Source organism: Oncorhynchus mykiss, chromosome 12 (genome assembly GCF_057628025.1).
Source record: "Oncorhynchus mykiss isolate SJ-2025 chromosome 12, ASM5762802v1, whole genome shotgun sequence".
NCBI lineage: Eukaryota > Metazoa > Chordata > Actinopteri > Salmoniformes > Salmonidae > Oncorhynchus > Oncorhynchus mykiss.
The window spans coordinates 6,097,501-6,113,974 of NC_143033.1; the positions used below are offsets into that span (position 1 = coordinate 6,097,501).

General features: G+C 43.9%; 1 protein-coding gene across 1 annotated transcript in view; it reads right to left on the bottom strand.

The window, feature by feature from the left end:
* The window catches only part of mbd2 (methyl-CpG binding domain protein 2), a 117,274-nt gene that overhangs the window by 77,709 nt on the left and 23,091 nt on the right, over window positions 1–16,474 (bottom strand). Inside the window, 1 exon segment of the mRNA XM_036936779.2 lies at window positions 12,094–12,256. Within this exon segment, the coding sequence (XP_036792674.1) occupies window positions 12,094–12,256 (163 nt within the window).

The following is a 16,474-nucleotide window of genomic DNA, read 5'->3' on the forward strand; positions in this document are numbered from 1 at the left end:
GAGAGAGCGGACGGAAACTAGTGTTCAGTTCAAACAACTAGTGACGCAGACAGACATTCAAAGTGAACGGTTGTTTGTGTTCGGCTGCTTAGCGAGGTACTCTGCTGACATGTGCTGTGTTGAGCGACGGTTGAAGGGGTTAACTCTGATCTGTGGTTTGGCAGACACAACAGGGGGAGGGGAGGGGGACTCCTCCCTAAAGAGGACATGTGTAGAGCAGCAGAGCAGAGCGGGGATAAACTTAAACCAAATGCCTGCACTACTCACTCAGCCGAGCGACACCGGCTCAGGGCCCTAGGCCTAACTGGAGAGGAGGATCTGTCTCTTAGTTAGCACATACTGAGTCCTCGGGAGGATCTGTGTACCAGCCAGGGCACACAGGATCCCTAGGAGGAGCTGCATACCAGAGCTCACCGACTGCCTACCAAGGCACATTAAATCCTAGAGGAAAGCTTCATGTCAGCGCACATCGAGTCCCAGAGATCAGCTGCATATCAGGACACACTGAGTCCCTAGGACGAGCTGCATATCAGGGCTTATGGAGTCCTAGGGAGGATACCAGGGCACACAGCCAGGGCGGAGTTGCATATCAGGGCACAGAGTCCCAGGGCGGAGCTGCATATCAGGGCACAGAGTCCCAGGGAGGAGCTGCATATCAGGGCACAGAGTCCCAGGGAGGATGCAGTCCTCAGGGCACAGAGTCCCAGGGAGGAGCTGCATATCAGGGCACAGAGTCCCAGGGAGGAGCTGCATATCATGGCACAGAGTCCCAGGGAGGAGCTGCATATCAGGGCACAGAGTCCCAGGGACGTGGCAGTCCTCAGGGCACAAAGTCCCAGGGAGGAGCTGCATATAAGGGCACAGAGTCCCAGGGAGGAGGCAGTCCTCAGGGCACAGAGTCCCAGGGAGGAGGCCTCCACCTTCACAATAAATCCATGTAATGTAGCCTCCACCTTCACAATAAATCCATGTAATATATTCTACACCTTCACAATAAATCCATGTAATGTAGCCTCCACCTTCACAATAAATCCATGTAATATATTCTACACCTTCACAATAAATCCATGTAATATAGCCTATACCTTCACAATAAATCCATGTAATGTAGCCTCCACCTTCACAATAAATCCATGTAATATATTCTACACCTTCACAATAAATCCATGTAATATATTCTACACCTTCACAATAAATCCATGTAATATAGCCTCCACCTCCACAATAAATCCATGTAATATATTCTACACCTTCACAATAAATCCATGTAATATAGCCTCCACCTCCACAATAAATCCATGTAATATAGCCTCCACCTCCACAATAAATGAATGATTTATTTTAGGCAGGTCTAAAGAAACATGATAAAGAAAATGTAGTTTATATCAGAAGAACAGAATACTCTGAGTTGTCCTTATGTTAGGTCCTGATCTGGCTAGAATACTCTGAGTTGTCCTTATGTTAGGGTCCTGATCTGGCTAGAATACTCTGAGTTGTCCTTATGTTAGGTCCTGATCTGGCTAGAATACTCTGAGTTGTCCTTATGTTAGGTCCTGATCTGGCTAGAATACTCTGAGTTGTCCTTATGTTAGGTCCTGATCTGGCTAGAATACTCTGAGTTGTCCTTATGTTAGGGTCCTGATCTGGCTAGAATACTCTGAGTTGTCCTTATGTTAGGTCCTGATCTGGCTAGAATACTCTGAGTTGTCCTTATGTTAGGTCCTGATCTGGCTAGAATACTCTGAGTTGTCCTTATGTTAGGGTCCTGATCTGGCTAGAATACTCTGAGTTGTCCTTATGTTAGGTCCTGATCTGGCTAGAATACTCTGAGTTGTCCTTATGTTAGGTCCTGATCTGGCTAGAATACTCTGAGTTGTCCTTATGTTAGGGTCCTGATCTGGCTAGAATACTCTGAGTTGTCCTTATGTTAGGTCCTGATCTGGCTAGAATACTCTGAGTTGTCCTTATGTTAGGTCCTGATCTGGCTAGAATACTCTGAGTTGTCCTTGTTATTTCCTGATCTGGCTAGAATACTCTGAGTTGTCCTTGTTATTTCCTGATCTGGCTAGAATACTCTGAGTTGTCCTTGTTATTTCCTGATCTGGCTGTGCCATATGGCTACACAGGTTCATTTAGCAGACAAGAGTTGCTTAGAATTCAGAGTCATTATTTTATAATCTGAAGAATACAATTGGAAGGATATTTTCTCCAAATGATTTGTTGGGAGGGTGCACATGCGGCTATTCTGAGTTGAACAGTTAACAAAGAAACAGGTACTCCATATTGAGTCATTTATGCAACTTCAGTTGTTCTACAAACATTGGGCTATATGATTAGATATTTAATACACTCTGAGGCTGCATGATGCGAGTCTACTGATGATTTGAAAGTCGTGATCTCTAGCCGGCAAACACAACACAGGACATCGTGTCACGGATGTCTAAATCCAAAAACAGATCTTTTGGCCCATGGGTAAAAAAAATAATATGTTAATAGTGTAGATAATCCTCCAAGAACATGGTCACCAACCGGTCGTTTCTTGATCGGCTGGTGGATCTTCAAGGCATTCCTAGTTGTTCACCGAACATTTCTGCAGAAAAGACAACGTGTTGAGCTGTTGGTGGACTTGATTCAGAAGGCCTGTACACTGGGTCGGAAAAGTGTTCCCATGTGGAACCATTTCATTTGTCTGGAAAAGACTAACGCCGCCTACCAGGCGGACCGGGAGATCTGGGGCTAAATTCGACTGTGTCTACTGCGCTGGCCAATCCGATAGCTCAAAATCAACATGCCTACAACTTCAATGACCCCACGGAAAAGTTTGATACTAGCCTGGGTGAGATTTGATCACTTTTTAAAAACAGTGACCAGAGAGAGACGGTCGAAGAATTCAGCGACGAGCTGCCGTTTTTTTGAGTGAGTTCATGTTTAAACTCAACCCTTGTTTTTTTATTCAACACTATTACAGAACATAAAAACCCACTTCTCCCTACTTCCCCTTGAGCTGCAGCTGCAGAGAATGAGTAGCCAAGTGTATCGACAGGCCTGTGGTTTTATTATTAGCAGCTCGTCTATTTTAATATCAAGAAATATCTCACTTTCTCTGGTCATAGGAACAACATGAATTTGTGCCTGAGGCAGATGCGGCGCGACTCGAGTTTTGCCATCAGGTGGAAGATGGAGCCCCATTCTCTGTGGTCAGACTCACCGTAGGAAAGTAAGGAGAGAGCGGGGACCGTGAGAGAGCGGGGACCGTGAGAGAGCGGGGACCGCGAGAGAGCGGGGACAGCGAGAGAGCGGGGACCGCGAGAGAGCGGGGACCGTGAGAGAGCGGGGACCGCGAGAGAGCGGGGACAGTGAGAGAGCGGGGACAGTGAGAGAGCGGGGACCGCGAGAGAGCGGGGACCGCGAGAGAGCGGGGACAGCGAGAGAGCGGGGACAGTGAGAGAGCGGGGACCGTGAGAGAGCGGGGACCGTGAGAGATGGACCCTCTGCTGCACCTCTCCCCTCTACTGAGACTAATGCCGCGTTTAAGACAACGGGGAACTCGGAAATCTCAGATTTCCAACTTCAGTGAGTTCAAGACACCCGGGAAAAACGGTCATCCAACTCGGAATTCCAAGTCAGAAACTCTGGCATCTTTCTAGAGCTCTGACTGTCCGACCTGAAGATCACCGACGCCATGATTTGACCTTGTTTCGCCCCCCAAGTTACCAGTTGTCTTGAAAGCATCATGAACATCAGATGCAGTCCAGTCAAATAAAAAAGATAATTATTAAAATTTATGTTCAGCTGTGCCTCGCTACACCAACTGATGTATTTTATTATCAAAGCTCGAGTTTTGAAATATAATATGTTTTGAGAAGAACAATATTGGCAGGCCAGGCATATCGCGAATATGCTGTTGATTATGTAGTCAGCCTACTGCACAAACCTCATTCCTACAGAACCGTTTTATTTTTATATTTTTTATAAGGTTAATGTTACATTATTTAAGTCATGTTTAAAGAAACAATTTGAACAGTAGATCTCGGTGTCACACCCTGGTCAAAGTATTTTGTGTTTATCTTTATTTATTTGGTCAGGCCAGGGTGTGGCATGGGTTTTTGTATGTGGTGTGTATGTATGGGGATTGTAGCTAGTGGGGTGTTCTAGCTAAGTCTATGGCTGTCTGAAGTGGTTCTCAATCAGAGGCAGGTGTTTATCGTTGTCTCTGATTGGGAACCATATTTAGGCAGCCATATTCTTTGAGTTTGTCGTGGGTGATTGTCCTTAGTGTCCTGATGTCGTTAGTCTGTGTTAGGTTACACAAGTATAGGCTGTTTCGGTTTTTGTTAAGTTTATTGTTTTGGTAGTGTTTGTGTTTAGTGTGTTACTTCATTAAACATGGATTGCAATAGACACGCCGCATTTTGGTCCGACTCTCCTTCTCATACAGAAAACCGTTACACTCGGCTTTGCTTTTTTGACTGCGAAAGTGATCTCGACTCAGAAATGGTTGGTGACCACTGCTCTGAAGAACACAATGGTCCTAAACCTCACGTCTCTGTCATAATTCGTTAAAAAAGGGTTTGTAATTTTTTTTTTACCCTTGTAGGATGGACAGAATCCGGGTGACTGAATCAATGGAGGCCAGAGAAAGACAACAAAAAAAAAGTGGTCAAAAATCGAGTAAATAGCGTCACATCAGCTAGGCTGGGTTCTGTACAAGAGTCAAGCCTACTGGATAGCTGACAGACTGACTTTCCTGTTGAACTCATCTTTCTTCTTGAGGTCTAAATCAGTTCCTGATTAGAGGAGAATCACTCACCTGGTGTCCCAGGTCTAAATCAGTCCCTGATTAGAGGAGAATCACCCACCTGGTGTCCCAGGTCTAAATCAGTCCCTGATTAGAGGGGAATCACCCACCTGGTGTCCCAGGTCTAAATCAGTCCCTGATTAGAGGAGAATCACCCACCTGGTGTCCCAGGTCTAAATCAGTCCCTGATTAGAGGGGAATCACCCACCTGGTGTCCCAGGTCTAAATCAGTCCCTGATTAGAGGGGAATCACCCACCTGGTGTCCCAGGTCTAAATCAGTCCCTGATTAGAGGGGAATCACCCACCTGGTGTCCCAGGTCTAAATCAGTCCCTGATTAGAGAATCACCCACCTGGTGTCCCAGGTCTAAATCAGTCCCTGATTAGAGGGGAATCACCCACCTGGTGTCCCAGGTCTAAATCAGTCCCTGATTAGAGGGGAATCACCCACCTGGTGTCCAGGTCTAAATCAGTCCCTGATTAGAACACACACACAAGGAAGGAGTACTCTCCTCTCCAGCTCTGGGTCGGTGCACTCTCCCCAACGTACTGACTGTATGGTGGGTGGGATACTAGATATGTACTGACTGACTGTACGGTGGATGGGGTACTAGATGTGTACTGACTGACTGTACGGTGGATGGGGTACTAGATGTGTACTGACTGACTGTACGGTGGATGGGGTACTAGATGTGTACTGACTGACTGTACAGTGGATGGGGTACTAGATGTGTACTGACTGACTTACGGTGGATGGGGTACTAGATGTGTACTGACTGACTTACGGTGGATGGGGTACTAGATGTGTACTGACTGACTGTACGGTGGATGGGGTACTAGATGTGTACTGACTGACTGGTAGGTGGATGGGGTACTAGATGTTTACTGACTGACTGGTAGGTGGATGGGGTACTAGATGTGTACTGACTGACTGGTAGGTGGATGGGGTACTAGATGTGTACTGACTGACTGGTAGGTGGATGGGGTACTAGATGTTTACTGACTGACTGGTAGGTGGATGGGGTACTAGATGTTTACTGACTGACTGGTAGGTGGATGGGGTACTAGATGTTTACTGACTGACTGGTAGGTGGATGGGGTACTAGATGTGTACTGACTGAATGTACGGTGGATGGGGTACTAGATGTGTACTGACTGACTGTACGGTGGGTGGAGTACTAGATGTGTACTGACTGACTGGCAGGTGAGGGGAGAGCCACCAGTAGAGCCTCTGTCTGTATGACCTCTGACCTACAAATAACCCAGCCGATAACATAGAAACGTAATTACTAGTATGGATTCCCATCGATTCTCTTTCTATGCACTACACAACTAGAACAGACACCCCTGGGTATCACACACACCCACCCACCCACCCCTGGGTCGCTCGTCTTTTCAGTTCGCTGCAGCTAGCGACTGGAACGAGCTGCAACAAACACTCAAACTGGACAGTTTAATCGTGCAGTTCAATCTCTTCATTCAAAGACTCAATCATGGAGCTGTCACTCTGACTGACAGTTGTGGCTGCTTCACGTGATGTATTGTTGTCTCTACCTTCTTACCCTTTGTGCTGTTGTCTGTACTCAATAATGTGTGTACCCTGTTTTGTTCTGCTACCATGTTGTGCTGCTGCCATGTTGTGCTGCTGCATGTTGCGTTGCTACCACGTTGTTGTCATGTTGCGTTGCTACCACGTTGTTGTCATGTTGCGTTGCTACCACGTTGTTGTCATGTTGTGTTGCTACCACGTTGTTGTCATGTTGTGTTGCTACCACGTTGTTGTCATGTTGTGTTGCTACCACGTTGTTGTCATGTTGTGTTGCTACCACGTTGTTGTCATGTTGTGTTGCTACCACGTTGTTGTCATGTTGCGTTGCTACCACGTTGTTGTCATGTTGCGTTGCTACCACGTTGTTGTCATGTTGCGTTGCTACCACGTTGTTGTCATGTTGTGTTGCTACCACGTTGTTGTCATGTTGTGTTGCTACCACGTTGTTGTCATGTTGTGTTGCTACCACGTTGTTGTCATGTTGTGTTGCTACCACGTTGTTGTCATGTTGTGTTGCTACCACGTTGTTGTCATGTTGCGTTGCTACCACGTTGTTGTCATGTTGTGTTGCTACCACGTTGTTGTCATGTTGTGTTGCTACCACGTTGTTGTCATGTTGTGTTGCTACCACGTTGTTGTCATGTTGTGTTGCTACCACGTTGTTGTCATGTTGTGTTGCTGCCACGTTGTTGTCATGTTGTGTTGCTGCCACGTTGTTGTCATGTTGTGTTGCTACCACGTTGTCATGTTGTGTTGCTGCCATGTTGTTGTCATGTGTTGCTACCACGTTGTCATGTTGTGTTGCTACCATGTTGTTGTCATGTTGTGTTGCTACCATGTTGTTGTCATGTTGTGTTGCTACCATGTTGTTGTCAAGTTGTGTAGCTGCCATGTTGTTGTCATGTTGTGTTGCTTCCATGTTGTTGTCATGTTGTGTTGCTTCCATGTTGTTGTCATGTTGTGTTGCTACCATGTTGTTGTCATGTGGTGCTACCATGTTGTTGTCATGTTGTGTTGCTACCACGTTGTCATGTTGTGTTGCTGCCACGTTGTTGTTGTGTTGTGTTGCTACCATGTTGTTGTCAAGTTGTGTAGCTGCCATGTTGTTGTCATGTTGTGTTGCTACCATGTTGTTGTCGTCATGTTGTGTTGTTGCCACGTTGTTGTCATGTTGTGTTGCTACCACGTTGTCATGTTGTGTTGCTACCATGTTGTTGTCATGTTGTGTTGCTACCACGTTGTCATGTTGTGTTGCTGCCACGTTGTTGTTGTGTTGCTTCCATGTTGTTGTCATGTTGTGTTGCTTCCATGTTGTTGTCATGTTGTGTTGCTACCATGTTGTTGTCATGTGCTGCTACCATGTTGTTGTCATGTTGTGTTGCTACCATGTTGTTGTCATGTTGTGTTGCTACCATGTTGTTGTCATGTTGTGCTGCTACCATGTTGTTGTCATGTGGTATTGCTGCCACGTTGTTGTCATGTTGTGCTGCTACCATGTTGTTGTCATGTTGTGTTGCTACCATGTTGTTGTCATGTGGTATTGCTACCATGTTGTTGTCATGTTGTGCTGCTACCATGTTGTTGTCATGTGGTATTGCTGCCATGCTATGTTGTTAGGTCTCTTTATGTAGTGTTGTGATGTCTCTCTTGTCGTGATGCGTATTTTGTCCTATATTGTTTATTATAATTATTTTTTTAAATCTCAGCCCCGCAGGAGACCTTTTCTCAGGTTGCCATTGTGAATAAGAATTTGTTCTTAACTGACTTGCCTAGTTAAATAAAGGTTAAATAAATACAAAAACAGACTCAACTACAACAACAGATATACTCAACAACAACTACTACAACAACAACAGATATACTCAACAACTACTACAACAGATATACTCAACAACTACTACTACAACAACAACAGATATACTCAACAACTACTACAACAGATATACTCAACAACTACTACAACAGATATACTCAACAACAACTACTACAACAACAACAGATATACTCAACAACTACTACAACAGATATACTCAACAACTACTACAACAGATATACTCAACAACTACTACAACAGATATACTCAACAACTACTACAACAGATATACTCAACAACAACTACTACAACAACAACAGATATACTCAACAACTACTACTACAACAGATATACTCAACAACAACAGATATACTCAACAACTACTACTACAACAGATATACTCAACAACAACAGATATACTCAACAACTACTACAACAACAGATATACTCAACAACAACAGATATACTCAACAACAACAGATATACTCAACAACAACAGATATACTCAACAACAACAGATATACTCAACAACTACTACTACAACAACAACAGATATACTCAACAACTACTACTACAACAACAACAGATATACTCAACAACTACTACAACAGATATACTCAACAACTACTACTACAACAGATATACTCAACAACTACTACAACTACAACAGATATACTCAACAACTACTACTACAACAACAACAGATATACTCAACAACTACTACAACAGATATACTCAACAACTACTACAACAGATATACTCAACAACAACTACTACAACAACAACAGATATACTCAACAACTACTACAACAGATATACTCAACAACTACTACAACAGATATACTCAACAACTACTACAACAGATATACTCAACAACTACTACAACAGATATACTCAACAACAACTACTACAACAACAACAGATATACTCAACAACTACTACTACAACAGATATACTCAACAACAACAGATATACTCAACAACTACTACTACAACAGATATACTCAACAACAACAGATATACTCAACAACTACTACAACAACAGATATACTCAACAACAACAGATATACTCAACAACAACAGATATACTCAACAACAACAGATATACTCAACAACAACAGATATACTCAACAACAACAGATATACTCAACAACAACAGATATACTCAACAACTACTACTACAACAACAACAGATATACTCAACAACTACTACTACAACAACAACAGATATACTCAACAACTACTACAACAGATATACTCAACAACTACTACTACAACAGATATACTCAACAACTACTACAACAACAACAGATATACTCAACAACTACTACAACAACAGATATACTCAACAACTACTACTACAGATATACTCAACAACTACTACAACAACAACAGATATACTCAACAACTACTACAACAACAACAACAGATATACTCAACAACTACTACAACAACAACAACAGATATACTCAACAACTACTACAACAACAGATATACTCAACAACAACAGATATACTCAACAACAACAGATATACTCAACAACAACAGATATACTCAACAACAACAGATATACTCAACAACAACAGATATACTCAACAACTACAACAACAGATATACTCAACAACTACTACAACAACAGATATACTCAACAACTACTACAACAACAGATATACTCAACAACTACTACAACAGATATACTCAACAACTACTACAACAACAGATATACTCAACAACTACTACAACAACAACAGATATACTCAACAACTACTACTACAACAACAACAGATATACTCAACAACTACAACAACAGATATACTCAACAACTACTACAACAACAGATATACTCAACAACTACTACAACAACAGATATACTCAACAACTACTACAACAGATATACTCAACAACTACTACAACAACAGATATACTCAACAACTACTACAACAGATATACTCAACAACTACTACAACAACAGATATACTCAACAACTACTACAACAACAACAGATATACTCAACAACTACTACAACAACAACAGCTATACTCAACAACTACTACAACAACAGATATACTCAACTACTACAACAACAACAGATATACTCAACAACTACTACAACAACAACAGATATACTCAACAACTACTACAACAACAGATATACTCAACAACTACTACAACAACAACAGATATACTCAACAACTACTACAACAACAGATATACTCAACAACTACTACAACAACAGATATACTCAACAATACTCAAGTACATTGTCTAGACATTAAAACTCCTGCTAGAACAGGGCTGAGACTAGACTGATCCACTGCTAGCACAGGGCTGAGACTAGACTGATCCACTGTTAGCACAGGGCTGAGACTAGACTGATCCACTGCTAGCACAGGGCTGAGACTAGACTGATCCACTGTTAGCACAGGGCTGAGACTAGACAGATCCACTGCTAGCACAGGGCTGAGACTAGACAGATCCACTGCTAGCACAGGGCTGAGACTAGACAGATCCACTGCTAGCACAGGGCTGAGACTAGACAGATCCACTGCTAGCACAGGGCTGAGACTAGACAGATCCACTGCTAGCACAGGGCTGAGACTAGACAGATCCACTGCTAGCACAGGGCTGAGACTAGACAGATCCACTGCTAGCACAGGGCTGAGACTAGACTGATCCACTGCTAGCACAGGGCTGAGACTAGACAGATCCACTGCTAGCACAGGGCTGAGACTAGACAGATCCACTGCTAGCACAGGGCTGAGACTAGACTGATCCACTGCTAAAACAGGGCTGAGACTAGACTGGTCCACTGCTAACACAGGGCTGAGACTAGACTGGTCCACTGCTAACACAGGGCTGAGACTAGACTGGTCCACTGCTAACACAGGGCTGAGACTAGACTGGTCCACTGCTAACACAGGGCTGAGACTAGACTGGTCCACTGCTAACACAGGGCTGAGACGAGACTGATCCACTGCTAGCACAGGGCTGAGACTAGACTGGTCCACTGCTAACACAGGGCTGAGACTAGACTGATCCACTGCTAGCACAGGGCTGAGACTAGACTGATCCACTGCTAGCACAGGGCTGAGACTAGACTGATCCACTGCTAGCACAGGGCTGAGACTAGACAGATCCACTGCTAGCACAGGGCTGAGACTAGACAGATCCACTGCTAGCACAGGGCTGAGACTAGACTGATCCACTGCTAGCACAGGGCTGAGACTAGACTGATCCACTGCTAGCACAGGGCTGAGACTAGACAGATCCACTGCTAGCACAGGGCTGAGACTAGACTGGTCCACTGCTAAAACAGGGCTGAGACTAGACTGATCCACTGCTAGCACAGGGCTGAGACTAGACAGATCCACTGCTAGCACAGGGCTGAGACTAGACAGATCCACTGCTAGCACAGGGCTGAGACTAGACAGATCCACTGTTAGCACAGGGCTGAGTCTAGACTGATCCACTGCTAGCACAGGGCTGAGACTAGACAGATCCACTGCTAGCACAGGGCTGAGACTAGACTGATCCACTGCTAGCACAGGGCTGAGACTAGACAGATCCACTGCTAGCACAGGGCTGAGACTAGACTGATCCACTGCTAGCACAGGGCTGAGACTAGACAGATCCACTGCTAGCACAGGGCTGAGACTAGACAGATCCACTGCTAGCACAGGGCTGAGACTAGACAGATCCACTGTTAGCACAGGGCTGAGACTAGACAGATCCACTGCTAGCACAGGGCTGAGTCTAGACTGATCCACTGCTAGCACAGGGCTGAGAGTTGTTAGGAACTGAGAATAATCTTCTGTAAAAAGAGACCATGGTCTCAATGACTCCCTGTTGAAATAAAGATTAAATAAATACCATTGGCCATTGTTAGAACGCAGTGAACAGCAGGACCCTGATGTGTAGCCGAGGCGAACCTGTACCTTGTTGATGGTGAGGTTCTCATTCCGTAGCCTCTGTTTGTTCTTCTGCAGCTTGCTGGGCATCATCATTTTGCCAGTTCGGAAGTCGAAACATCCCAGGTCTACCGTGTTGCCTAGGTAACGGGACAGCTGGGGTTTGCTCCGGAACTTCTTCCCTTTTGGACTGAGGGGGGAGAGGAAAGACAAACAACAACAACAACAACAAGAGCATTAGATCACAAATAACAACAGATTACAAACAACACAAACAACAACAGCAGTAGATCATTGACAACAACAGCAAACCCAGCATGGCATCACAACCCAGCAACAGAACCCAGGTCAAACCCAGCAACATAGCCCTGGTCAAACCCAGCAACATAACCCTGGTCAAACCCAGCATCATAACCCAGCAATATAACCCAGGTCAAACCCAGAATCACAACCCAGTAATATAACCCAGGTCAAACCCAGCATCATAACCCAGCAATATAACCCAGGTCAAACCCATCATCACAACCCAGCAACATAACCCTGGTCAAACCCAGCATCATAACCCAGCAACATAACCCTGGTCAAACCCAGCATCATAACCCAGCATCATAACCCTGGTCAAACCCAGCATCATAACCCAGCAACATAACCCAGGTCAAACCCAGCATGACAACCCAGTTCAAACCCAGCATCACAACCCAGCAACATAACCCAGGTCAAACCCAGCATAAATAACTCAGCAACATAACCCAGGTCAAACCCATCTTTACAACCCAGCAACATAACTCAGCAACATAACCCAGGTCAAACCCAGCATCACAACCCAGCAACATAACCCAGCAATATAACCCAGGTCAAACCCAGCAACATAACCCAGCAATATAACTCAGGTCAAACCCAGAATCACAACCCAGCAATATAACCCAGGTCAAATCCAGAATCACAACCCAGCAACATAACCCAGCAATATAACCCAGGTCAAACCCAGCAACATAACCCAGGTCAAACCCAGCATGATAACCCAGCAACATAACCCAGCATCATAACCCAGCAACATAACCCTGGTCAAACCCAGCATCACAACCCAGCAACATAACCCAGCAACATAACCCAGGTCAAACCCAGCATCATAACCCAGCAATATAACCCAGCAACATAACCCAGCAACATAGCCCTGGTCAAACCCAGCATCATAACCCAGCAACATAACCCAGCATCATAACCCAGCAACATAGCCCTGGTCAAACCCAGCATCATAACCCAGCAACATAACCCAGCATCATAACCCAGCAACATAGCCCTGGTCAAACCCAGCAACAATACCTCAAGTTTTTCCTAACGTAAAAATGCAAATACATGCTAGAAGGCATCAATAGGATCTCGCTAGCTCGGCTCGGCCCCTCTCCTGGTTCTGCCCACTATAACTAATTTGTTCACATTGGAAACGACAGGCTGAGGCATTCACAGTCTAATAACAACAACACTGATGAATGAGGCATTCACAGTCTAATAACAACAACACTAATGAAGGAGACATTCACAGTCTAATAATAACAACACTGATGACGGAGACATTCACAGTCTAATAACAACAACACTAATGAAGGAGACATTCACAGTCTAATAATAACAACACTGATGGAGGAGACATTCACAGTCTAATAACAACACTAATGAAGGAGACATTCACAGTCTAATAACAACACTGATGACGGAGGCATTCACAGTCTAATAACAACAACACTGATGAATGAGACATTCACAGTCTAATAACACTGATGGAGGAGACATTCACAGTCTAATAACAACACTGATGAAAGAGGCATTCACAGTCTAATAACAACAACACTAATGAAGGAGACATTCACAGTCTAATAATAACAACACTGATGACGGAGGCATTCACAGTCTAATAACAACACTAATGAAGGAGACATTCACAGTCTAATAACAACACTGATGACGGAGGCATTCACAGTCTAATAACAACAACACTGATGAATGATACATTCACAGTCTAATAACACTGATGGAGGAGACATTCACAGTCTAATAACAACAACACTAATGAAGGAGACATTCACAGTCTAATAACAACAACACTAATGAAGGAGACATTCACAGTCTAATAACAACAACACTAATGAAGGAGACATTCACAGTCTAATAACAACAACACTAATGAAGGAGACATTCACAGTCTAGTAATAACAACACTGATGACGGAGGCATTCACAGTCTAATAACAACAACACTAATGAAGGAGACATTCACATTCTATCTTGGGTTAGTTATAACAATCTTTGGAACAGCATTCTCACATAGGTGTTCCTCCTATTCAGTTGGGAAAGGGCAGTGTGGAGTGCAATAGAGAGATTGCATCATCTGTGGATCTGTTGGAGTGGGTCCAGGCTGTCTGGGATGATGGTGTTAATGTGAGCCATGACCAGCATTTCAAAGACTTTCATGGCTACGGGGCGATTAGTCATTTATTTTACCTTAATTTAACTAGGCAAGTCAGTTAAGAACAAATTCTTATTTACAATGACAGCCTACACTGCCCAAACCCGGACGACGCTTGGCCAATTGTGCGCAGCCCTACGGGACTCCCAATCATGACCGGTTGTGATACAGCCTGGATTCGAACCAGGGTGTCTGTAGTGACGCCTCTAGCACTGAGATGTAGTGCCTTAGACCGCTGAGCGTGGTCTAGACAGGTTACCTTGGTGTCCTTGGGCACAGGGACTATGGTGGTCTGCTTGAAACATGTAGGTATTACAGACTGGGTCAGGGAGAGGTTGAAAATGTCAGTGAAGAAACCTGCCAGTTGGTCAGCACATGCCCTGAGTATGCGTCCTGGTAATCCGTCTGGCCCAGCGGCCTTGAATGGTAACCTGTTTAAAGGTCTTACTCACCTCAGCTACAGAGAGCGAGATCACACAGTCGTACGGAACAGCTGGTGCTCTCACGCATGGTTCAGTGTTGCTTGCCTCGAAAGCAAGTATGTCTATTAATATGTATTATCATATGCAGCCTATAACAATGTTGAAATAGATTAAATTCATTTGGTTTTGTATTCAGTTAGCACAGTATGTATTCATTGATATGATCTCATTTTAGAAGTGATTTTCTCTACCCTGACACTTGTTTTAACTTGGTCATTTCAGACATGGTTTTCACCCACAGCGTTTAAAATCTCAATTCATAATTGCAACATTTGGGGGGAGGTAGCAATTACATATTTTGTCCAAATAGTGCAGCCCTACCATAACCTATGCTATTTCCTCTTCCGACCTAAGCCTACAATAGAGTCACTTTAAACAGCTGGCTCACACAGTAGACAACACCCGGAGCCAAAAGGCAGACAGTGACTAGAATATGAAATGACATTTTCTGTTAGTCTTCTGACTATTGTACAGACGGCCACCCGCTGTTTTAGTCCGTTCCTCATCACCGTGTGCCCAAAGCTTAAAACCTTAACGTTGTGTGACTCAAGACTATTACTTATGCCAGGTATACACTACCAGTGACGACCCGTCATTAAGGGCAGTTTGGGCAGAACCTGTTTTGTATGTTATTTTGGCATTAAATACGTGTCACGTAAAACAATGTGGGAAAAAAATATATATTTTTGAGTTAATAAAGCCGCATACAAACATGGTCTCTTTTTTGTTTTCTTGAGTAATGCAGGTGTTTTAGTCTAACTCAGTGCTTTCTGTGGTGGTGCGGCAGCCAGCAGAAAAAAGACAGAGCGTAAGGGTTGGTAATCTTCTCTAATTGCACAACAAGTTGGAAATCACAAATTCAATAATGAGTGGTTTAGAAGGAATCAGTGGCTAACTGCTATTCAGTGGAGTGGGTGTGTGGTCCAAGTCTGGGTTTAAGGGTCTCTTTTCTAAATTTAAAAAGGGTAAACATTCACATGCAACACCAATGGGCCCCAAAAAATGAATATATTGGCCATGTTGTCAATCCAGAATGACTTCTGCCGCATTCAAAACAACTGGAAACTCGGAAATCTCAGACTTCATTGAGTTAAAGACAACTAGGACTAGCTCCGACTGGAAAAATACATGTTGAACGGTCATCCAACTCGGAATACCAAGTCAGGAACTCTGGCCTCTTTCTAGAGCTCCGACCTGATGATCACTAACATCATGATTTGACCTTGCTTTTCCCACGAGTTCCCAGTTGTCTTGAAAGCACCATAAATCCAGAGAATGTCAGACTTTATGATTTGGTTCTTTTCTCCCTCATAACTTAGCCTACTGATCTGACTTGTTGGTACACATGTAGTCTATAACCTGTTTTAGAGAAATAACATCTTCGAATATCGTAAGAGCTTTCATGATCTGTTTATATGCCCCCTTTATTTATCCTACAGTTCTGACTTGGTGGTACACATGTT